Source organism: Callithrix jacchus, chromosome 4 (assembly GCF_049354715.1).
Source record: "Callithrix jacchus isolate 240 chromosome 4, calJac240_pri, whole genome shotgun sequence".
Classification (NCBI taxonomy): Eukaryota; Metazoa; Chordata; class Mammalia; order Primates; family Cebidae; genus Callithrix; species Callithrix jacchus.
The window spans coordinates 140,142,081-140,166,489 of record NC_133505.1 but is presented as its reverse complement, the minus strand read 5'-3'; the positions used below and the strand labels follow the sequence as shown (position 1 = coordinate 140,166,489).

Here is a 24,409-nt window from a genome sequence, read left to right as displayed (position 1 = left end):
CCCTGGAGTGTGGCATTTGGTTCATCAGGTTATATTCCTACTTAAGGAACATCTGGCATAGAATAATCACTCCACAATTCTTAAATAAATGGGAGAACACTAGACAAATGCTAATTCTTTATAGGATTACACAATCATTTAAATTTTCTAACACAATGTTATGATGATATAAAATAAAAACATTCTAAATGAGTAAGGAGAGTAAAAAGATATTTATATCAAGAGTGGAGGGGAGGGAGAGAGAAGAGTGCAGAGACTGCCCAAGGCATGGCCTGGTAGATAGGTATTTAGAAAATGTCTTCCCCTCTTTGACTGAGTTGGCTGAAAGGAGTGCAGTCCAAACTGTAACCAAAGGCAGCATGATGCTCCCTGCAAACAGCCAGTAAACGTATGGCAAGCAAGGACAGTAACTGCTGGACTGGGCTTTTAGAAAAAGAGTGGAGAGATTTTACCAGTTAGCATAAAAGTTGGAAATAAAGTTTCTCTCCCAGAATACGGAGGCACAGAAGTAGTTACAAATGATGGAACTATTTCTTAATTAGAGATGATGACATACTGGGTAAGTCCGTAGACTGAAATAAATCACTATTAAAATATTGCACAAAGTTGCCCATTTCACTGAAGTTCTGAAATCTTTCCTCATGTAAATAATTTCTGTGTCTCTCTTTTATACTAAATTAATTATGTTTTTAAAAGAGGGGGAATCCTTGTAAATTTCCCTGGTAATCAGAAGTTATTTCTATATTTAATATCCTCTCATTGTAATTTTTAGAGAAATTCTTCTGACATTAAAAATTAACTCACATGATCAATTTGTACATACATTGTCCAAAAATTTACCTTTTACTCCTGAGGACAACAGTATATCACACTTATTGGACCATAAACTCCACCTTTGAAATTATGTTTGAAGTTTTTCCAAATTTAGCTTCTCTTTAAATTTATGCCTAGTCAACTATGCCTGTTGACTTTGGACGCTTGCTGGAGGATTATAGTCCAGTGAAAGAAGCCTGAACTTCCATTATTTACATTTTTAGAAAAAGCTAAATAATTGTTCTTCAATTATTTTTCACTCTGAGGAACTTTGTAAGAATCATTTTGACCAAAAAGTAAAATACTGAAAAACATTGTAATGTTTTGGCTTTAACAAATTTTAGTAGAACTCACGTATTTGAAAATATTCTAGAGTTAACCTTAAATACTTTAATTTTGTCTTACACGGTGACCAGAAAGTTGTCACTGATATTTATCAGTTTTTATTCACAGCAGTCTTTTCTCACTTTTGCCATCTCAAACTTCCTAGAGATTTCTTTGCTGGAGGTTATTCTAACTGAAATAGCATTTATTTTTTAAGCACACAGGATTCTCTTCTGTGTGGGGAGGGAGATTGAGCATTTGTCTTCTCTGCAGTTGGGCGGGATGCAGTAAAATGTCTATTAGGAGGATTTAAATTTGTATCTTTAAAGGAATTATGTAAGGAGCAGCTGCTACTATATATGTTGCAGTATCTACTTAAAAATATGAGTGTCAAATTAGATGTATAGATTTTTTTAAAAAAGCACTCTGAGAGCTTAAATATTCAACAACAACAATGACACTAATAAGTTAATGACAGAGTTACTCTCTTGAATAATTCTTTTTGTCAATAGGAGTAGAAATCATTTAATTCTAGTTATGGAGCCCAAGAAAATTTTTGGTTTTAAGAGGTTTATTGAAATAAAAAATTGTGTGAAATTAAAGCTGCCTTTCAAAGTCAAATGCAGAAGGATAGGGGACTATGATAACTACTGAATGCTTTTTGAAAGCTTTTGTTTTGATTTTATTAGTTTTAGTTCTTGTTTACTCAAGTCAGAAATAAACGTTTGTGTTTCCTTAGGTACTTCATCCGGTCATGCAAGCATCTTTGTTTCATGCATGTATAGTGAGAGTTCAGTCAAATAACTGAACTCAATTATTTTATTTATTAAGTGCAGTATTGTTGAATAGCTAAGTTCTAGGGTTTGGGTCAAATGAAATTCTTATCACATTCTAAAACACAATTAAAGAGCTGTCTACTCAGAGAAGAGAAAGTCAATACCAGTATTTTCTCAGGAACAACTTCCACCAAAGATCCTGCCAGATATTTTTGAAATATGTGTAACATAGAACCTGAACTAAAATAAAAGTCTTTAAGTACCATACATGACTAAACATGTTTTTGATATATCAATATTCATTTCAAACTTGCTAAAATTAGTTACAAATTCATTATATGCTACTTTCACCTTCTCACTTCAGCGTTTGTTTAAAAGTTGGGTAGTAAATTTATTTCATCTGGCTTCCAATGTGCCACTAAAAAAAGCGAAAAGTTCATTTATTCCACTTATTTCTAGTAAAAAAAATAATTAACCAAACGAACTAAGCATTACAAAAGTTGTATACAACCACATAAAATTTCTTTTCTCTTTTTACATCTTTGAAAGGACTAATAATCTTAGGCTTCTCTTTAGAATAAAATTCATCCATACTGATTACCAGAAAAACTAACCCCAAAAGTTATCACTGTATGTTAAAAATTCAAGTTCTGGAAAGATTAAATGTGTTTGTTATTATCAGGTATACATAAAATCATTCTGTATTAATATGTAGCAGGACCAATTTAAGTCAGGTTTTAGAGAGGTGATTATTATTTGTTATGTAAAACTGGAAACCTTGGCTAGTAATACTGATCTTTCATACTGTCCACTGTAGAATAAAAAAGAATGCCTCTTTAAACAGATAGTAATTGTATTATTCAGTAAAAACACTGACTCGCTGTATAGTAAAACAAAAACAACAGCAAAATGCTTTTACACAGATTTTCAGCACACACATTGATGGGATGTACTGAACCACCCATTTTTATTCTCATGTCTCAAATGTAACTAAAACTGGATTTAAGACCTTGTCACTAAAAAAAAAAAAAACTTATTTAAGTCACTCAGTAACATGGCTTTTCTTTCTCACACACTTGAAAATTTTCAGCATAGGATGGTTCAGAAGTATGTGCTTTGGAGCCAGGCAAATCTGCTTCAAATTCCAGTCTACCATTTAGATAGCAGGTAACTTTGGATGTGATTTGAATGCTGTGGACTGCACAGTTTCTCCCCTGCATAAATAATATGATAAACACATTTACTTCAACCCATTGTTAAGTAATTAATGGAAAGTCCAACATAAAATATGTTGAACAAGGTAAGAGTTCAGTAGTATAATCTTCCTCTCAATTTGTAATATTATTACAGATGGAAACTTTTATTTCATTGTGAAACTAAGAGATAAAAAATCAATTTAAACATGTCATCTGAAAAAAATGAAAGGGAAATTTGTATTTTAGCATGGTTATGCTTGACTGAGAAGTACTTCTGTCAAGAACCTGAACTACTTGGTTATTTCAAATTCTACCATCTGAATGTCTAATAACCTAGGTCATTAGCACACAGATGGCATCACTTATTGGAGTACACATTCAACAACTCTGAGGCCATTCTTCCTTGAGCTCTTTCATTTTGCTGTTGTTTTTATTTTCTCTTCCTTTTATTTGCCATTTAGATACTGTCTTGCCATTTGAGATTGAAAATGGAAACATAAATTTAAAAATGAAAAAATAAATGTGCTTAAATAGTTCTAGCACTGTTTTATCCAGAAGGGAAAGAAATGGGGAATGATAATGTTATCTGAAGTTTGGCTTCAGATTATCCATAAAATTTAATGATCCATGCTATCACCATGAACAGTGCTTGTGAATATTGTTTAGGGATTAACCTAAATAGGTTCCTGGTTAATAATCTGGAAGAGCTAATGCTGATTCCAAAGGTGCCACGGGGGTTGTGTCTGAAAGAACCAAGTCATGTACAGCTGTGGACAGTAAGGACAGCAAAGCTAACAATCTCCTCTTCAAAGATATTTTTGTTCTACATATGTATTATTCATGAACACAAATTAACTTTCTGCTTATATTTGTATATACAATTTTTCCTCTTGATAAGAACCTTATGCTCCTCTTTAGCTAAATTTTTATCTTTCTGTTTTTTGAGATTATCTGCAGATACAGAAACCATCTAAGAGGTCTGGTGTTGGACACAATTATTCGTAACTTGTAAAATTCTTACCTCTAAATCATTAAAAAACAAATGAGTATCAGCAAGATTAAAAATCATTTCTTCCATGCGGAGTCCAAGGGTTACAGCCATGGGGGGATCCTGTAAAGAAAATGTACACATAATGAGGTACAATTTCAGTAAACACACTTATTATTAAAAATATTTTAAGCACATACTGCTGTGGTGGAAGAGGGAGGAGACTCCATGGGTTTTTACTGAAGATTCAAAAAATTTATCAGTTATCCAAAAAGGTGACTTTCCAGAAATTTCACACGTACCAAATGCACAGACACACCTGGCAATTTAGACATACGTAAAGATGACTCAGCATACTTTTTCAAGTGAAGCTGTATGTTTAGGAGAGAGGGAGGAAGGGAGCCAGCTAGTTCATATGACCCAGTTTATGTATAATCTATGGAAGGTCGTCTGGAGAAAGATATTTGGATGGGGTGCTGAAGAATGGAGCAAACTTCTAAAAAGAAGAAAGGATGTCTTTTTTAAGAACAATTAAAAGTAATGGGAATTAAAAGATAGAGAAAAATAGGTCAACTGGGTATGTGTAGGACTTGAGAATGTTATTTGGTGGTGGAACAGGAAGAGCTGGCAGAGGATGGTGCAACCACCACTTAATTTTTAATTGCATTTTTATCAACAGGGTAAGAGGAATCTCCCTAACTAAACATATGTAGAGTTTGGCCTAATCTGCACTTGAGTAAGGCTGAAGAAGGGAAGGGCGAGAATAGCTAAAAGAACATTAGTTCTGTAAGTGTAATCCAGGTAGAAAATATATGCTTCGGGAAGTTTAATGAAGGTGAAGGGGTCAGTAAAGAGTTAAAATGACTCAATTTTTGTTTACAGAAACCATGATATTTAACAGCAGCGAGGAGTTGAAAATTAATACCAGAGTTGTTACTTTACCATAATTAACTGCAGCTGAAGGTCTGGCATCAAGAGATATAAGACTAAAAGGTAAGGAGCATTTAGGGATAGGGACTGGAAGAGGGAAATAATTTATGCTCAAACACTGTATTTAAAATTATCAAAGTTGGAACAACATCTAAAGAAAAACTGCTAATAGGTGCAACTCTGAAGATATGCAAAAGAAAAAACCTGGAAGGGACAAACCCTTAGAATTTAAGACCAGATGGGTGTTAGCAGGGAGAAGAATAAGGTTTTGAATAAAGCTGACAAGTCTAGAAGGATACTATTGGTTTTGGCTGAGAAGTTATTTTGGAAGACCTCAGAGGGTGATTTGGGTTGAGTGGCTGGGCCAGGAGCCAGACTGCAGGGATTTGAGAAAAGAGAAGTGAAATTGTGTTTTTAACATTCTAATAAACGGCATTTCAAGAAATGTATCTAAACTTGGGGAAATGTGACGCTAACTTTACTCAATTTATGATAAGAACATGCAACCCAGGTCAGGACAAGCAGTATCCATCTACACTCTGAACTGATTCCATTTGCAAGGAGAAACCACTCTTCATTCCACACCTCCACTACCATAACCCATTTTATTCCTGTATTTCCTTTCATCATGCTTTGAGGGGGAAGCCCTAAAATGTAAACACATTTGAGATGTTATCCTGTGTTCTGTAGCCATTAAAACCTGGAGAATAGGAATTATATGCTAAGGAAAAGGGATTGAGTGCTAAGGCATCATTGAGGTATGAGAGCTAAACTAAGACTTGATATGAGGGAAGCAGAGATAAGATGATAATGCGTTGGATTTCAGCATACTTTTCTAATTGTTTACATCTCCCCATTTGGAGATTTATATGAATTTCATAGCCAGAGATTCTCATTTTTCAGAAATGGATGCTGACTCTTCATATACTTGATGGCATCCTGGTATTTTGTCATCCAGTGGCTTGACTGTGCTGCTAGATTCATCTGTCTTCCAGAGACAGAACCATATGGAACCATATACCCAAAGATCAAATCAGTTCTGTTTTACCCAACAAACACTCATTCAAAACAAGAATAAAATTATGGATAAGTAGGCTGGGTACAGTGGCTCACCCCTGTAATCCCAGCACTTTGGGAGGCTGAGGTAGGCAGATCGTTTGAAGTCAGGAGTTTGAGACCAGCCTGGCCAACACAGTAAAACTCCATTTCTACTAAAAATATAAAAATTAGCTAGACATAGGGTGTGTGCCAATAATACCTGCTACTCAGGATGCTGAGGCAGGAGAATCGCTTGAACCCAGGAGACGGAGGTTGCAGTGAGCCAAGATCATGCCACTGAAGTCCAGCCTGGGTAACAGTAAAACTGTACCTCAAAAACATTATATATATATATTTTTAAAATAAATATTTGTATATTTATATTTTCATGTATTATAAATATGTAAATTTAGATATATTTTTTTTTCATGTGTGTGTCAGACTGTGTCTCAATGGATTTCAGAGTTCGAAGGATCCCTTGCTCTGTTTCCTTCAAGTATAAAATTCTTTTTTCTTCTTTTTTTTTTGTTGATCATACTTTTGTTGAAATAAAAGCTCTAAAGTTTGTGTAAATTGAAAAAATACATTTTGTCTTTTTTGGTTCAAAAACTCCTATTACTAGTCTCTATCTTTTTGGTAGGGTTGTGGGGACCTAGGCATTAAATGGGTTGAAGACATTCTGTGAAACTATTCTGCCTAGTCATGGAACCATGAACGAATTCTACAGAAATATCAGGAAAAATCAAATGTAATTATAGCATGAAAACATATAATTCCATTAGTGACGCTTTATGCTTTTGAGGAATGCTCACTGATGCAAGACATTAAAACTGAGCTCCACACTACTCTGTTATGTTTCTGATGATTACTGCCCTAAAGATAGATATTTCAGATAGGAGTTCAGTTCAGAAAAATCTGATTTAAAAGGTTTTCCTTCTGGGGACCAGGTTGGTTAGGCTCTTATCCTACAATTTGCCAATTTTTCTTTTTAAGTTTTAAATACAATTATTTAATTTCTTATATTCATTCTTCACATTCTTTGCATTTACAGATCAGATTTATGGGGACGGGAGAAAACATACTGTTCCTTTTGATTGTTACTTTGATCAATTCCATGCTTCTGAAGTACGTAACTCTCTGTGCTACTCAAACAGTGATAGGAAAATCCATGAAGAATGCATTTTGTACATCTGATAAGCATGCAAACAAGGATAATTAAAAAAAAAAACAAAAAACAAAATGCAAGCATCTGCTAGCAAGCAAGCATGGTATGTGGTGTGATAAAAACTGCAGTCGGGCACTCCACTGGAATGCAACCCCACGGCACTGGGAGGGCTGGTCATTTGTTTTTCAAGCTGTGGTGATTCCACATCACACACTCTATGAGAGCCAGGACTTAGTAAGCATTTTGGCAAAATATCATTTGTAACTGGGAAAGTTTAGGTTTGCGGTTTGCTGGAGTGTGAACTAGCTGTATTTTACTAAGGTTTCCAGAGAGCAAGGCCTGTTGAAAGAGAGATGTTTCGTCAGCCATGCCAAAGGCTTGGCACAGATGGGCTAGGGATAGTCATGCCATAAGCCAAGGAAAACCATGTCTGTAAGAGGTGGTGATCTTGTTTCTAAGAGAATGTCTGGGGAGGGATTACTTTCAAATATCTCATTTTATTTTTTGTTTTTTTCCAGCTTACTAAGTCACTGGGACAGCTAATTCTAAGTGAACAGATTATAGCACTGCATTTTCCCAGCTAAAAGACTCACAGATCTAAGAATCCAAGAAAGATGACTGGACATTTGGTGGGTGTAGCCTTAGCAATGTCTCTGTATGCTGGGCACCCTCCATCTTGCCAAATTGCTGTGAAGGAGCTGCCAGCGCCTGCAATTCCGCTGTTTTATCAGGCATTTGAGAATGAAACACACATCTGGATTGAACCCAAGTTTTATACAGAGATGTTTGCTCATTTTCATTGGATGTTTGTAGAATTATGGGCACCTTATGAATCAAGAGCTCCTTTTTTTTTGCATTTAACTGTAGTGAGTGTTGAGTTTAGGGTCTAAAATGAAGTGATAGCAAAAACTTGGATATGGGAAAAAATTGGGATAATAAAGGCACTAACAGGGTTTTGTGGAAGCTCTGATATATATTATACATATTATAACAGTTCCAAAACGTTCAAAGTATCTACAACAGAGTTTAATAGGGGGCAAATTGAACTATTGCCAATTTATTCTGTGTACTGTTCTATCAAAATACTGAAACTATTCCCCAGACATTTTACTGAATACAGAGAGTGAGACAGAGAGAGAGAGAGAGAGAGAGAGAGAAGGAGGAAGATGAAGAAAATAAATAGCTCTTGGCCTTTAAATGTGTGGTTCTAAGCCAGATGTTACCAGTGTATAACCAAGACAGGATCAAGCACAGCACTTCTCTAAATCAAAATACTAACGCCTATTAGCCATGTGAACATACAGTATAAATTGGAGCCAGACTGTCTGTCTATGGGCCTCTGCCCTGCATTGGGCCATCAGCTGGAATTCCTCCTCTAGGGACACACTGTAAAAATATCTCTGGAGAGGCAACAATTATGTATTTTTAAAGAAACTAAGGACTTTTTTTAAAAGACATCAAGCTCTTGGAACAGTTAGTCCTTTGGGACCCGTAGCACATGTGCAGACGTGTGCGCAGAAAGATGGAAGAGATGTGAGTTTATCACGGAAGAAAGAAGACAGAGCAGCTCCATGAACCAAGGTGGAAAAAGTTACTGGACTTTTCAGAAAACATATACCCTTTAAATCATAAGAGATAAAATGAAATTCAGTCACATATCAGAAGGGAAATTTCACAATTGTGATACTAGTCTATGATGACTAGGTAGCAGGCTTACAAGTTCTTAGGAGGAACTGGAGAATGGTTTCAGGAACATTCATTTATTCATCACGTATCTATTAAGTGTCTATTATGTATTAGACATGTTCAAATTCCAAGCAGAAAGCAGGTAACCAAAAAAGCAAAGCTCCTACCCTTATGGGGTTTATATTATTACTGGATAAGCTATCTGATAAACAAACAGGAAAAGAAGGGAATATAAGCATTTCAGGATGTGATAAAGCTATGGCAGAAAAACCAGGATAAGCAGATACAGAAGTGATGGGGATGAGTGGTGAGGGCTAACTTAAAGCAAATTCAGAGAAGGCCCCTTTCAGGAGGCAATGGCAGAGAGAGGAACAGAGGCCTGAAAAGGGAGAGGGAGCTAGGCATGAACAGGCGCAATGGTAGCGAACATACATAGAGACCGGAGGTGAGAACGAGTCTGTGTGTGATAAACAGTGTGAGGTAGAGGGACCCTGACCAGGGAGTAGAAAAGAAACAAGGATTTTCTTTTTTCTTTTTTCTTGAGATGGAGTCTTGCCCTGTTGCCCAGGCTAGAGTGCAAGGTCGTGATCTCGGCTTACTACGGCCTCTGCCTACCTGGTTCAAATGATTCTCCTGCGTCAGCTTTCTGAGCAGCTGGGATCACAGGTACCCACCACCACGCCCAGCTAATTTTTGTATTTTTAGTAGAGATGGGGTTTCATCATTTAGCCAGGTTGGGCTTGAACTCCTGACCTCGTGATCTGCCTGCCTCGGCCTCCCAAAGAGGGAAATAAGGATTTTAAGAATGCAAGAGTGCTCCGCTGAATGTACGTGAGAGGCCTCAGCAAGATAAATCAAGAAGGACACTTGATTTGGCAACAAGGTGGCCCTCAGACTTGGCAAGAATCATGTTATGGCAAAGCTGGAAAGAGTAGTCACTGGAGGGGAAAATGGGCTCAAGAAGCTTTTCTAATGACAGGAATGTGACAGCAGATATGATGGTGATGGGAAGAATCTAGGAGAGTGAGAAACTGGTGGCTCAGTGAAAGAAGTCCTTTCAGGAGTCGATTCCTTGGGTAGGGGAGGGGGCATGGAACCAGGGCATAAGAGAGGTGCAAGACAAAGCAGAGACTATGGCTACAGACGTGGGGGGCACAGATTTGGTGGTGCAAAGATGACAGAATTCATTTGTTTGCATTTTTCTGCCTTGTAACTGAGGAGGTATGTACAGAATTGGGAGAGGCATGCCTGCTCTCCCTTCAGCTTTTTACAACCTGCAATAGGAAGAGTCCATCACCCCAAGAGTGCTTGCACCCACTTGAGATTTGTGGCCACATTCAGCTGTTGAGGTATAGGCAGTCAGTGGAGTTTTCTGCTAGGTGAGTCTGATGGAGAAATAATGGGGTAAGGATAGAGAAGAGTTATGAAAAAGTAGGGTTACAGTGGTAGGCAAGGAGGACTCCAAGCTGGGAGGATGACATCTAAGACAGGGGTTCTCAAACTCCACCATGCATGGGAAACACCTGCGGAGCTTTCGCAACAACTGTGGCCCACATGCCATACCAATTAAATCAGACTCTCTGAGGTGGGTTCATCCATCAGTCATGCTAAAGCTCTGCGGTGAGTCCAATGTACAAATGAGATCGAGAGTCAGCAGATGACAACCTTGCTACTTGAAGTGTGGTTTACAGATCAGCACCATTGGCATCATCTGGGAGCCTCTTACAAAGGCACACATGTAGACCCTTCCCCAGATCTAGTTTGCCAGGTAGTTTAACAAGATTATCAGGTGATTCATATATATGTTATTTTTGAATAAACACTGGTCTATGAGCTCTTATAATGAGAGACTGGGATGGTTAAGAAAAATCAGAGCTGGCCTGACCTTCTGGCTTTCCAAGAGTTAAGCCTCTTGGAAAGCACCCTTTGGGGTGCTTCCAAAGGATGATCAGACTTGAGTAGAACTGTGGCTTAGTATAATTTCTCGAGAACTAGACTTCTCTAGAGTTGCTTATGAGGACGAGCAACTTTTCTACCCTTCACCTCCATAAAGATCATTCTGTGGACTTAACTTCAAGGACCAAATGTCTGACGGTGTCTTTTTCTTACTGATGTAGCCAATTACTTGCTGGGGAGGTGGTAAAGGTGAAAGCTAGCACATTTTGGATTAAAGATTTTGTTCACAATTCAAGTGTTCAGTGTAAGCAACATATTTGCAGTTGAACAGCAGTTAATGTTGTCAAGCTTAAACTGTGTGATGAAGAGGATCATCACACAACTTACCTAACATTAGAGGCTTCTACAGTTTCAATCAGAAGAGAATCCAAATGTATTAAACTAATAATGAAATAAATGTATTTCAAGGGGAATTACAGTGGTAGTAGATGGAAACAGTGTAATGTGGCACTTGGATGGAAAGAAAAATGTCATGTTGGTGAGACTGACCATGGGAGGATGAGCTAGAAAGCACAGAGTCCAGAGAAAAGTGGTAAAGCAGAGGGGCAAATAAACACACCTAATGAGGCTACTCAGGAATTCAGGGACTAAGGTGATTGACATGTCAGGAGACAGGTACAGGAGGAGAGACCTAGGAGAGGGCTGATGAGGATTAAATGATACTTAAGGTAAGTTAATGATCTAATCCCACATCTCTTCAAGATATGAGATTAAATGATCATCAGCTGAGATAAAAAGAAGTGAAACCTTCAGGGCAGGTTACAGAAGGCTGCTCTATGTGTTTTTAAGAAGTTACCATAATCTCTCTGGTATATTAGCTTCAAATTAATAAATGTGATGTCCTTTAAATATCTTTCCCCTTTTCTAATGTAATTCCAGCAATAACTCAGTAAAGATGGGCTTAAATAAATGTTAGTAATATATTTGGCTAATTATGAGATTATGCCGAGCCGTTCAATCTAATTTTTAAAAGAAATTCTCAAAAATAAACATATACCCAACACAAAGCTCTGAAAGGGGAGACAATAGGTAGCAATGATTCCCAAATTCCCTAAGGTAGAGTTTAAGATATGTCACTGTCTTTGATATGGCTTTATTTCCATGTACATACGATGTTTATGCACACACTGTATACATACACATGCACACGATCAAACTTACTATAAACAAGCAGTAAAAACATTATGCATTTTTTGAGACTTGCAATTCTGTAATCAATCCTTTTATATAATACATCCAAAACCATTCTCCAGTCAACCTGGCATAGTGGTACTTCTCTGCAACACTGAGCTGACTGACTCCTATTATGAAATAAAACAACAGATAAAAATATAAGATGCAATTTTCCTTAAAAAAATTCAGTTTCCTGTGTTTCAGATTTCTTGAAACTAAATAAATAGGTTATGCTTATTGAATGTTTATTCTGTGGTGAGTTCTAACGTATTAACTCATTTAACCCTCAGAATCAAATTACTACTTTTATTATTCTCCTCATTTTAGATACAAGGCAATTGAGGCTCATAAATGCTAAATAAACTACTCAAGGTCACATGGGTACCAGGAGGCAGAGGCAAAATTTGAACTCGGGGTCATTCTCCCTCCAAAGCCAGAGACCTCTAAGCATATGGTGTTTGTTAGCACTGCCATTAGGAGCGCCTCAGATCTATGGTTCTAACACTTGGCTAATTCTATTAATTCTTATTAAACCATGTTGGTTTTCTTTAGTCCAAATGCAAAAAAGTCGGTATTTATCTTCATGACTAGCCTATCATTTAAAATCCAATTAAATGCTATGTTGGAAGTATTTTTCTACATGAATGTGTGTAGACTGTTCAATATACAAGCAATCAATTGATTAATTCTGATGAACATATTATTTCTCCAGCACTGCTGTTACATGAGATGTTGTCTAAAATAAAAAAGCAGTTTGGGGAACCTGAATCTGAGTTTCACATTATCAGGTGGCCATTCACCTTTCCTTCAGTTGCTTCACTTTCTCCCCCTGACTTGGGCTATTTCCTCTGTGTCCTTACTGTGGAATAACTTTAGAGAATCATAGCTTCATAGCACATGATACATCAATGATCCAAAATAAACCAAATCACTAAAGCACGATTTATTTAGCTTTCTTCACCCTCCCCTAAAAACAAAAGGAATCACTGCAAGTTATCAGGTCAAATGATACGTACAATGAATCAGGGAACATAAATAATGTTCATAAACTCCAACATGATGGATGATTCCTGGTCTACATCCTGTCAAATTTACAAGCTCCTATTTTAGAGTTTTGCAGCACAGAAACTGTACATGGCAATTGGCGCTCAGCTGCAAAACCAATCAACAGCCTCATAGCAGCAGGGCTCAGATAGCAAGGTTCCTCATTTACCAACATCGGAAATGTCCAGGAAGAGTTCTGCTTGGAAAAGACAGTGTTGACAACTGAACAGAGTCAAAAGGTGGTAACACTGAGGAAGATGCTTGGGAAATTCACATTGTTTAATTTATTAACAGAAGTAGAATTCTCCAAAAGTTTTTTTTTAATTAAAACACAAAAGTTAGTTACTCAGGACAATTTATGGGTAAAAGGTCATTCCTATATTATTGCAGTTCATGCGTCTTATTTTTATAGGTTGTGGGGAAAGAATATCAGACCAAAAGAATATAGGGATTAAGAACCTGTCAAAGAGATATGGGTTCCACTGACCTTACCACTTACAAGCTGTGTAAGGTGGTGTCAATCATACAGGGTGATGGGAAATGCTAATGAGAGAATGTGTTTCACAGGACACTCAGCAAAGGGCCAGGTGCACAGTCAAAATTATACTCATTATTGCCCACTAATTATGGATCGGGGGAGAGAAAGAAAGACAAGTAGATATGTAGGTAGGTATGGTAATGTCAGGATATAATTTTCATCTCTGGTCTTCATAGGTGCAGCTCCCAGCTTGCTATACCTGAGACCACGGCAGTGCCACTAGACATGATGTAGGAGTAAAACACCTGCCTTTAGTTCTTTCTCATTCTGGAGGAAGAAGGTATATTTTTACTAAGCTTCTCTAACCTAGGAGGTAGATGATAGTTTTCACCGTGGAGTGCCACTGTTTTTTTTTTTAATTATTATACGTTAGGTTCTGGGATACATGTGCAGAAAGTGCAGGTTTGTTACATAGGTATACACATGCCATGGTGGTTTGCTGCACCCATCAACCCGTCATCTACATTAGGTATTTATCCTAATGCTATCCCTCCCCAATCCCCTGACCCCTTGCTATCCCTCCCCTAGCCCCCACCCCCAATAGGTGTGTAATGTTCCCCTCCCTGTATCCATGTGTTCTCATTGTTCAACACCCACTAATGAATGAGAACATGTGGTGTTTGATTTTCTATTCCTGTTGCTTGCTGAGAATGATGGTTTTCAACTTCATCCATGTCCCTGTAAAGGACATGAACCCATTCTTGTTTATGGTTTCATAATATTCCATAGTGTATATGTACCACATTTTCTTTATCCAGTCTATCATTGATGGGCATTTGGGTTGGTTCCAAGTCTTTGCTATTGTGAACAGTGCCGCAATAAACATATGTGTGCATCTGTCTTTATAGTAGAATGATTTACAATCCTTTGTACATTATCTCATTTAAGCCACCCCAAGCCACCCCGTAACCCCAGGAAGGAAATAGATTATAATCATTTTCATACGAAACAGGCTAAGAGGTCAAATGGGTTGCCCTTAGGCACAGCCAGGCACAGGAGATCTTTCTTTTAGCTCAGTGTTCCTTGGGCTAGTCGACTGCCTTCCAGGCTGTATTCTGAGCAGACTCCAGGATTCAGGAACCACTATCAGGGTGACCAGGAATGATAGGGAAGGGGACTGGATGGAAATGGGATCTCTCCAGTCCTCCATCACCACATTTTACCTAGAACAGTTCTGCCCTTAGACGTTCTGTTCTGTACAGTGATGCTCTCAGTGATATATGTGTAGAGGAATCTCTGGCTAAAGAATAGAAAAATCACTATGCTATACCAAAATGTTACACCTTAAAATGCATATTGTGGAAAAAAGACTGATCTAAGAAATGAAAATAATTAGAGACCAATATTAATTTTATGGACCCATATTAATTTCAAGTTTAGACAATCTTAACACTACAAAGGTTTTTTTCCTCCCTCCCAGAAATCATGGCTCTGGTCACTTTTGTTATTAGCAATGCAGGGTCCTGGCTTAACTAATCACCAAAATGACATTATTTCAGTCAGTCCTCAAGGTTATTACAGATGACATTAGGGAACTGAGGGATTAAACCTTGTTATAGAGGATTCTTTAAAATATCTCATGACCTTTAAGATGGTAACATGCATTGAATGGCCATAAAATGTAAGCATTCCCTAAACCTATTTAACCATGGCCTTTTCTCAAAGACTATTCATGTAAGACTAACATGTTCCAGAATTAATTTGCTCAAGGAATAAAAGTCTGGAAATATTCTATTCTATTGGTTCTCAAAATGCAGCCCAGGACCATGAGTTTCATCTGGAAATTTGTTCCAAATGCAAAACCTGTGGTCACACCCGAGACCGCCTGAGTCAGAAACTCTGGGTTGCAACCCAGGGATCTGTGTTTAACAAGCCCTGCAGGTTATTGTGACTCACAGTCAAGTTTCAGAAGCACTGTTCCTATATATGACATGGTCATTCTTTCTTACTGCACAGTGTCTCCTAGTGGTCAACTTGTGTCCACTCTTACTCCTCTAAATTCCATTCTCTACATAGCACACAATGATAAACCTAAAACTCCCCAACGGCTTCCCACTGCAACCAGAAAAGAAAGCCAAACACCTTACCATAATGAAGAGTCCTTGCCTGATGCAGCCCTTGCCTACCTCTCTGTTCTCATCTTGTACCATTTATTTTTTCTTTTTGTGGGTACATAGTAGGTATATATATACATGGAATATATGAGTTTTGTTTTTTGGGTTTTTTTGAGACAAAATTTTACTCTGTTGCCCAGGCTGGAGTACAGTGACATGATCTCAGCTCACTGCAACCTCCACCTCTGCGGTTCAGGTGATTCTCCTGTCTCAGTCTCCCAAGTAGCTGGGATTACAGGCACCCACCACCACACCCAGCTAATTTTTGCATTTTTAGTAGAGACGGGGTTTTGTCATGTTGGCCCGGCTGGTCTTGAACTCCTGACCTCAGGTGATCTGCTCGCTTTGGCTTCTCAAAGTGCGGGGATTACAGGCTTGTAATGCACCCAGCATCGTGAGGTATTTTGATACAGGTATACAATGCATAATAATCACATCAGGGTAAATGTGGTATCCATCACCTCAAGCATTTATCATTTCATTGTGTTAGAGACAATCCAATTAAACTCTTTTAGTTATTTTCTTATTTATTTATTTATTTCTTAATCTGTCACCTAGGCTGGACTGCAGTGGTGTGAACATGGCTTACTGCAGCCTCAATCTCCGAGCTCAAATGATCCTCCAGTGTCAGCTTTCTGAGTAGCTGAGACTACAGGGATGCACCGCCATGCCCAGCTAATTTAAAAAAACTTTTTTTTTTTTTTTGTAGAGGCAGAGTCTCACTATGTTGCCCAGGCTAATCTCCAACTCCTGACCTCAAATGATTCTCCTGCCTTGCCTCCTCAAGTGTTAGAATTACAGGTGTGAGCTACCTGGACTTTCTTAGTTATTTTTAAATGTACAATAAATTATTGTTGACTACAGTCACCCTGATGTGATATGAAATACTAGATCTTATTCATTCTGGTCTAACTATATTTTTGTACCCATTAATCTCCACTAACTGCACCCCTCAACAACTTCCCTTTCCAGCCTCTAGTAATCATCATTCTACTCTATCACCATGAGTTCAACTTTTAGCTTCCAAATAAGTGAGAATACATGAAGTTTATTATCCTGTGCCTGTCTTATTTCACTAAGTGAGCTCCAATTCCATCCATGTTGCTAAAAACGACAGGAACTCACTTTTTATGCCTGAATAGTACACCACTGTGTATATGTACTCCATTTTCTTTAACATTCATCTGTTGGTGGATGCCTAGGTTGCTTCTTAAATCTTGTCTACTGTGAAAAGTACTAAAATAAACATGGGAGTGCAAACACCTCTTTGATATACTGATTTCCTTTCTGTTGGGTATATATCTAGCAATGAGATTGCTGGATCATATGGCAGTTCTATTTGTAGTTTTTAAGGAACCTCCAAACTGTTCTCCATAGTAGTGGTACCAATTTACATTCCCTGTGTATGAGGGTTCCCTTTTCTGTAAATCCTCACTGGTATCACCTGTCTTTTGGATATAAGCCATTCTAAGTGTGATAGGATGATATCTCATTGCAGCTTTTATTTGAGTTTCTCTGGTGTTCAGTGATGTGAACACCTTTTCATGTACCTGTCTGCCACATATATGTCTCTTGAGAAATGTCCATTCAAATCTCTTGCCCAGTTTTTATTCAGATTAGTAAACATTTTCCTACTGAGTTGAGCTCCTTATATGTTCTGCTTACTAATCCCTTGTATAATGGATAGTCTGCAAATATTTTCTCCCATTCTGTAGATTGCCTCTTCACTTCGTTGACTGTATTCTTTGCTGTGGAGAAGCTTTTTAACTTGATGGATCCCATTTATCCATTTTTGCTTTGGTTGCCTGTGCTTGTGGGGTACTGCTCAAGAAATCTTTGCCCAGTCCAATGTTCTGGAGAGTTTGCCCAATGTATTCTTGTAGTAGTTTCATAGTTTGAGGTTTTCGATTTAAGTCTTTAGTCCATTTTGATTTGACTTTTATGTATGGCAAGAGATAGGGTTCTAATTTTGTTCTTCATATGGATCTCCATTATCACGGCATCATTTATTGAAGAGATTGTCCTCTCCCCAATGTATGTGCTTGGCATCTTTGTAAAAAATAATTTCACTGTAAATGTATGAATTTGTTTCTAGGTATTCGTTTTCATTGTTTTATATGTCTCTTTTTATGCCAGTACCATGTTGTTTTTGTTACTATCACTTTGTGTTATAATTTGAAGTCAGGTAATGTGATTCTTTCATTTTTATTTCTTTTGCTCAGGGTAGTCTTGGCTATTCTGGGTCTTTTGGGGTTCCATATAAATTTTAGATTTTCTTTCTATTTATGTGAAGAACGTCAGTAGTATTTTGATAGTGATTGCACTGAATTGATAGACTGCTTTGAGTAGAAGGGATATTTTAACAATATTGATTATTCCAATCCATGAAAATAGAATCTCTTTCCATTTTTTTGTGTCCTCTTCAATTAATCACATCAATATTTTATAGTTTTCACTGTAAAGATCTTTCACTTCTTTGGTTAGTTCCTAGGAATTTTATTTTATATGTAGCTTTATAACTAGCATTACTTTTTCTTTCTCATTCAGATTGTTCACAGCTGGCATATAAAAAAGCTACTGAATTTTGTATGTTGATTCTGTATCCTGAAACTTTTCTGATTTTATCAGCTCTAATAGTTTTTTGATGGAATCTTTAAGATTTTCTAAAAATAAGATTATATCATCTACAAATAAGGCTAATTTGACTTTTTCCTTTTCAATTTGGATGCTCTTTATTTCTTTCTATTGTCTAATTGCTCTTACTAGGACTTCCAGTATTATGCTGAATAACAGTCATGACAATGGGCATCTTTGTTGTGCTCCAGATATTAGAGGAAAGATTTTCAATTTTTCCCCATTCTGTGTGATATCAGCTGTGGGTCTATCATATATGGCTTTTATTGTGTTGTGGTATGGTCCTTCTATACTCAGTTTTTTGAAGATTTTTATCAGGAAAGGATGTTGAATTGTATCAAATACTTTTTCAGCATCAGTGAAATAATCTTATGTGTTTGTCCTTCATTCTGTTGGTATGATGCATCACATTGATTGATTTGCATATGTTGAACCATCCTTGCATTGCTGGGGTAAAGCCCACTTGAGTCCTGATTAATTATCTTTTCAATGTGTTCTTGAACTCAGTTTGCTAGTATTTTGTTGAGGATTTTTGCATCTATCTATATCTATATCTATCTATCTATATGTGTGTGTGTCTATATATATATTTTTTCATTTCAATTTCATTTATTTCTTCTCTCATCTTTTTTTTTTTCTGAGAAGGAGTCTTGCACTGTCACCGAAGCTATAGTATAGTGGCATGATCTTAGCCCATTGCAATCTCAGCCTCCTGGGTTCAAGCAATTCTCCTGCCCCAGCCTCCTGAGTAGCTGGGAATACAGGCATGCACCACCATGCCCAGCTAATTTTTAATTTTTTTGTTAGTAGAGATAGGGTTTCACCATGTTGGCCAGGATGGTCTCAATCGCTTGACCCGGTGATCCACCCACCTCAGCCTCCCAAAGTGCTGGGATTACAGGCGTGAGCCACCATGCCTGGCCTGCATCCATATTTATCAAGGATACTGGCCTGTAGCTTTCTTTTTGTGATGTGTCTTCATGTGATTTTCGTATCAGAGTAACACTAGCCCTGTGGCATGAGTTTGGAAGCATTCCCTCTTCCGTTTTTCGGAACAGTTTGAGCAGGGTTGCTATTAGCCCTTCTTTAAATGTTTGAAAAAATCCAGCAGTAAAGCCATAGGGTCCCAGGCTTTCTTTTCTTTTCTTTTTCTTTTTATTTTTTTCTTCTGGGGAACTTTTTATTGCATCTTCCACCTCTTTACTTGTTACTGGTCTGTTCACATTTTGGAGTTCTTCGTGGTTCATTCTTGACAGCTTTATATGCCTAGTTATTGGTCCATTTCTTTTAGATTTTCCAGTTTATTGGCATGTAGTAGCTCTTATTAGCTTCTAAGAACCCTTTGAATTTCTTAAGTATTGGTTGTAATGTCTCCTTTTTCATTTCTGAGTTTACTTATTTGAGTCTTCTCTCCATTTTTCTTAGCTAGGCTGGTTAAAGGTTTGTCTATTTTGTTTATCTTTCAAAAAGCCAACTTTTCATTTTGTTGATCTTTTGTATTTTTTCATTTCAATTTCATTTATTTCGTCTCTCATCTTTCTTAGTTCTTTATGATACATCATTAGGTTAGTAGAAAAAAAGTTTTTCTACTTTTTTTTGATGCACACAATTACAGCTATAAACTTTTCTCTTAGTGCTGCTTTTGCTGTATTCCATAGGGTTTGGTATATTTTATTTTCATTACCATTTTTTTTCTTTTGAGAAATTTTTAATTTCCTTCTTAATTTTTTCATTGTTTATTGTCATTTAGGAGTTATTGTTTAGTTCCATGTGCTTGCATAGTTTCCAAAATTCCTCATTATTGATTTCTAATTTTACTCCATGGTGGTCCGAGAAGATGCTTGACATAATTTCAATTTTTTTGAATTTTTAAAGATTTGGATTGCAGCCTAACATATGGTCTATCACTGAGAATGATCCATTTGTGTAGAAGGATGTATATTCTGCAGTTGTGGTATGAAATGTTCTGTAAATATCTATTAGGTCCATTTGGTCTAAGTCTGTGCAGATTAAGTCCAATGTTTCTTTGTTGATTTCTGTCTGAATCATGTGCCAAATGCTGAAAGTGGGGTGCTGAAGACTCCAGTGACTATGGTATTGAAGTTTGGCTCTCTTTTTAGCACTAATGATATTGCTTTATAAATCTGGGTACTCCAGTGCTGAGTGCATACACATTTAAAATTGTTATATCCTCTTGCTGATTTGACTTATTTATCATTACATAATTACCTTCTTTTGTCTATTTTTACAGCTTTTTGGTTTTACTTTTTGTGTTGAAATACACGTTGACAGGTATAACTATAGCTACTCTAGCTATTTTTTAGTTTTCATTTTCAGGAAATATATTTTTGCATCTCATTGTTTTCAGTCTCTCTCTGTCTTTATAGGTGAAGTGTGTTTCTTGTAGGCAAGAGATCATTGGCTTATGTTTTTTTTATCCATTCAGCCACTCTATTTCTTTTGATTGGAGAGTTTAGTCTGTTTATACTCAACATTATTACTGATAAGTAAGAACTTACTCTGCCATTTTGTTATTTGTTTGCTGGTTGTTTTGTGATCTCTTCTTCCTTCTTCTTGTCTTCCTTTTAGTGAAATGACTTATTTGTTGGTATGTTTCAATTCATTGATTTGTATTTTTGGTGTATCTGTTATATGTTTTTGATTTGCAGTTATCATGAGGCTTGCAAATAATATAACCAATTAACTGAAATTGATGAGAATGTAATACTGACTTCATAAACCAACAAACAAGCCAGCAAAGTGAAAACTAATAAAAAAAATCTAAATTTAACTATGTTCCCTTGCTTTTTAACTATTTGTTGTTTCTATTTAGATCCTATTTTACTATGTCTTGAAAATTTGTCAGTTATTATTTTTAGTTGGTTCATCTTTTAGTCTTACTACTTAAAATATAAGTAACTTACATACCACAATTACAGTGTTACACTACTCTGTACTTTTCTGTGTACTTATTGTTACCAGTGAGCTTTTTACCTTCAGGTGAGTTCTTACTGCTCATTAACATCCCTTTCTTTCAGATTGAAGAATTCTCTTTAGCATTTCTTGTAGAATAGGTCTGCTGTTGATGAAATCCCTCAGTTTTTGTTTGTCTGGGAAAGTCTTTATTTCTTCTTCATGTTTGAAGGATATTTTCACTGGATATACTATTCTAGGGTAAATGTGTATGTGTATGTGTTTTTCTCCTTTAGTACTTTAAATATGTCTTGCCACTACATCCTAGCCTATAAGGTTTCCATTGAAAGGTCTGATGTCATGTACTGGAGCTCCACTGTATGTTCATTTCTTTTCTTTCACTACTTTTAGGATCCTTTCTTCATTCTTGGGCTTTGAGAGTTTGATTATCAAATGCTTTGAGGTAGTTTTTTTTTGAGTTAAATTTCATTACTGCTCTAGAACCTTCTTGCATGTGGATATTGATATCTTTCTCTAGGTTTGGAAAGTTCTCTGTTATTATCCTCTTGAATATATCTTCTGCCCCTACCCCTCCATCTCCTGTATAAGGGCAATAACTCTTAAATTTGCCCTTTTGAAGCTACTTTCTAGATCTTGCAGGTGTGTGTCATTGGTTTTTCTTCTTTTTTCTTTAGTCTCCCCTGATTGTGTATTTTCAAATAGCCGGTTTTCAAGCTCACTAATTCTTTCTTCTGCTTTTTTTCTGCCATTAAGAGACTCTCATTCATTCTTCGGTATATCCATTACATTTTTCAACTCCAGAATTTCTGCTTGATTCTTTTTAATTATTGCAATATCTTTGTTAAATTTATTTTATAGGATTCTGAATTCCTTCTCTGTTATCTTGAATTTTGTTATGATTCCTCAAAAAAGCTATTTTGAATTCTCTATATGAAAGGTCACATATCTCCATCTCTCTAGGATTGATCACTGAAACCTTGTTTGTTGATGCCATGTTTTCCTGGATAGTCTTGATGAATGTGGAGGCTCATCAGTGTCCCAACACTAAAGAGTTAGGTATTTACCAGAGTATCTGCTGTCTGGGCTTCTTTGTACCTTTCCTTTTTTGGAGGGCTTTTGCGGTATTTGAAGGAACTGAGTGTTGTGATCTAAGTTTTTGGTCACTGTGATGCTATCTGCATTAAATGGGTGCACCCCAAGCCCAGTAACACTGTGGCTCTTGCAGACACCTCCATAGAGGTGGCCTCCTGGTGGTCTTGGATAAGATCTCAAGGAATTCTTGGAATTACCAGACAGAGACTCTTGTTCTATTCCCTTACTTTCTCCCAAACAAATGGGGTCTCCCTCTTGTGCTGAGCTGCCTGGAGCTGAGGAAAGGGTGCACAGGGACCTCTATGACTACCACCCTGGGACTGTGCTGGATCAGACTTGCAGCCAGCACAGCACTGGGTCACATTCAAGATCTGTGGTAACCACTGCCTTTTGGGAGGGCTTTTGCCCTCCAAAAGGAGGGAGTTGCCACCTATGTTTGCTCAAGGCTCCACAATTAACAGGAGGCAAAGCCAGCCAGGCTTGTATCCTTCCCTTCAGGGTGTCAAGTTCCCCTGGCACCTGGTAGGTCTAGAGATACCATCTAGGAGCCAGAACATGAATTTGGAATCTACCTGGTGCTGTATTCTACTGTGGTTGAGCTGGCATCCAAGCCACAAAATGAAGTCCTTTCACTTTTCTCTACCCTTCCCACAAGCAGAGAATTCTCTGCTCATGAACACCGTTGACTACCCCAGGCTCATGGCAAGTACCATCTAGCTATCACAGATGTTCATTCGATGCCTAAGGGCTCTTCAGTCAGCTTGTGGCGAAAGCTCTCATGCCTAGGGCTCTCTCTTCAGGTCTCCCTTCTGACCTAAAGCAGGTGCAGAAATGCAATCCAAGAGCCATGGCCTGGAATTAGGTTCCCCATCCCACTGTTGCCAAGCTGATGCCTAAGCTGCAAGAAGGTGTCCTTTTTACTCTTCCTTCTCCTTTTCTCAAGTAAAAGGAGTCCCTCTCCATACCCATTGCAGTTAGGAATGCACTGGGTCACACCTGAAGCCAGCAAGCACATCTCTGAGTCTCACCCAAGGACTGTGGCAAGTACTGCCTTGCTACTACTGTTGATTATTCAGGGCCTGAGGGTGAAGAATCTTAGTGGCAGATGATGAATCTTGCCAAAATTGGATCCTTCCCTTCAAGGCAGCAAGCTTTCTTCAGGGCATGTGTAGAAATGTTATCGGGGAGCCCGGGCCTGGAACTGGGGCCTCAGGACTCTGCCTGCTGCCCTTTCTTTCTGTGACTGAGTTGGTATCCAAGTTGCAAGGCAAATTCTTCTTTACTCTTTCCTCTCCTCCCAAGAGGATGGTAGACATCTCTACTGGAGCTGTGAGCTGTGCTGCCTGGGGCTGAGGGATGGGTAGCACAAGCTCTCTCTTGGCTGCCCCAGCTGGTGACTCACTAGGTCATGTGTCTGCCAAGTCCACTGGCTTCAAGCCCAGCAGAGAAGCAGGACTTCTCCAGGATTGTGGTTCCTTTGGCCTAAACTGTCTGGACCCCAGAGCACTTTATCCCATGGTGGTGATACATGGCCAGCACTCAAGTTCCAACAGGTCAGATGGGAGATTCATCTCTGACTATGACTGGTCTGAAAGCTCCCTCCATAGGTGTTGGCTAAGTTCTACCCAGTGTTGCTTTCTGCTGTGAAAGGACACTGAGTTCCAGTGAAAAACCCTGCAGTCACTGAGTTTTCCCTCCCACAAATGCACAGATTCTCTCTCTGTGCCATTCGGCTGCTGCTGGAAGACTGGCACGAGATGGTATCAGCAACTCAAAGACTGTCTTTCCTCTTCAGTGCCTCTTTCAGTAATATGTGTTAAAACGAGGTGTTGTGTGATTGCTCACCTGGCTTTTGGTTCTTATGAATGCGTGGATACTTGTTCAATTTGGTGTTGCTGCAGGGATGATAATCAGTAGAAGTTTCTATTTCACCATCTTATTCTACCTGCTTCCCTTACCTTGTACTATTCTTTCTCTTGCTTACGATCTTCCAGCCACACTGGACTTC

The 24,409-nt window shown here is 37.8% G+C and overlaps 1 protein-coding gene across 18 annotated transcripts in view; it reads right to left on the bottom strand.

Moving 5' to 3' along the window:
* The window catches only part of EYA4 (EYA transcriptional coactivator and phosphatase 4), a 282,025-nt gene that overhangs the window by 18,450 nt on the left and 239,166 nt on the right, over nt 1–24,409 (bottom strand). For all 18 annotated transcript variants that reach the window (XM_078370801.1, XM_078370804.1, XM_078370803.1 and 15 more), the window contains one exon: nt 4,131–4,220. In XM_078370801.1, the coding sequence (XP_078226927.1) occupies nt 4,131–4,220 (90 nt within the window). The remainder of the gene's footprint in view (nt 1–4,130; nt 4,221–24,409) is intronic.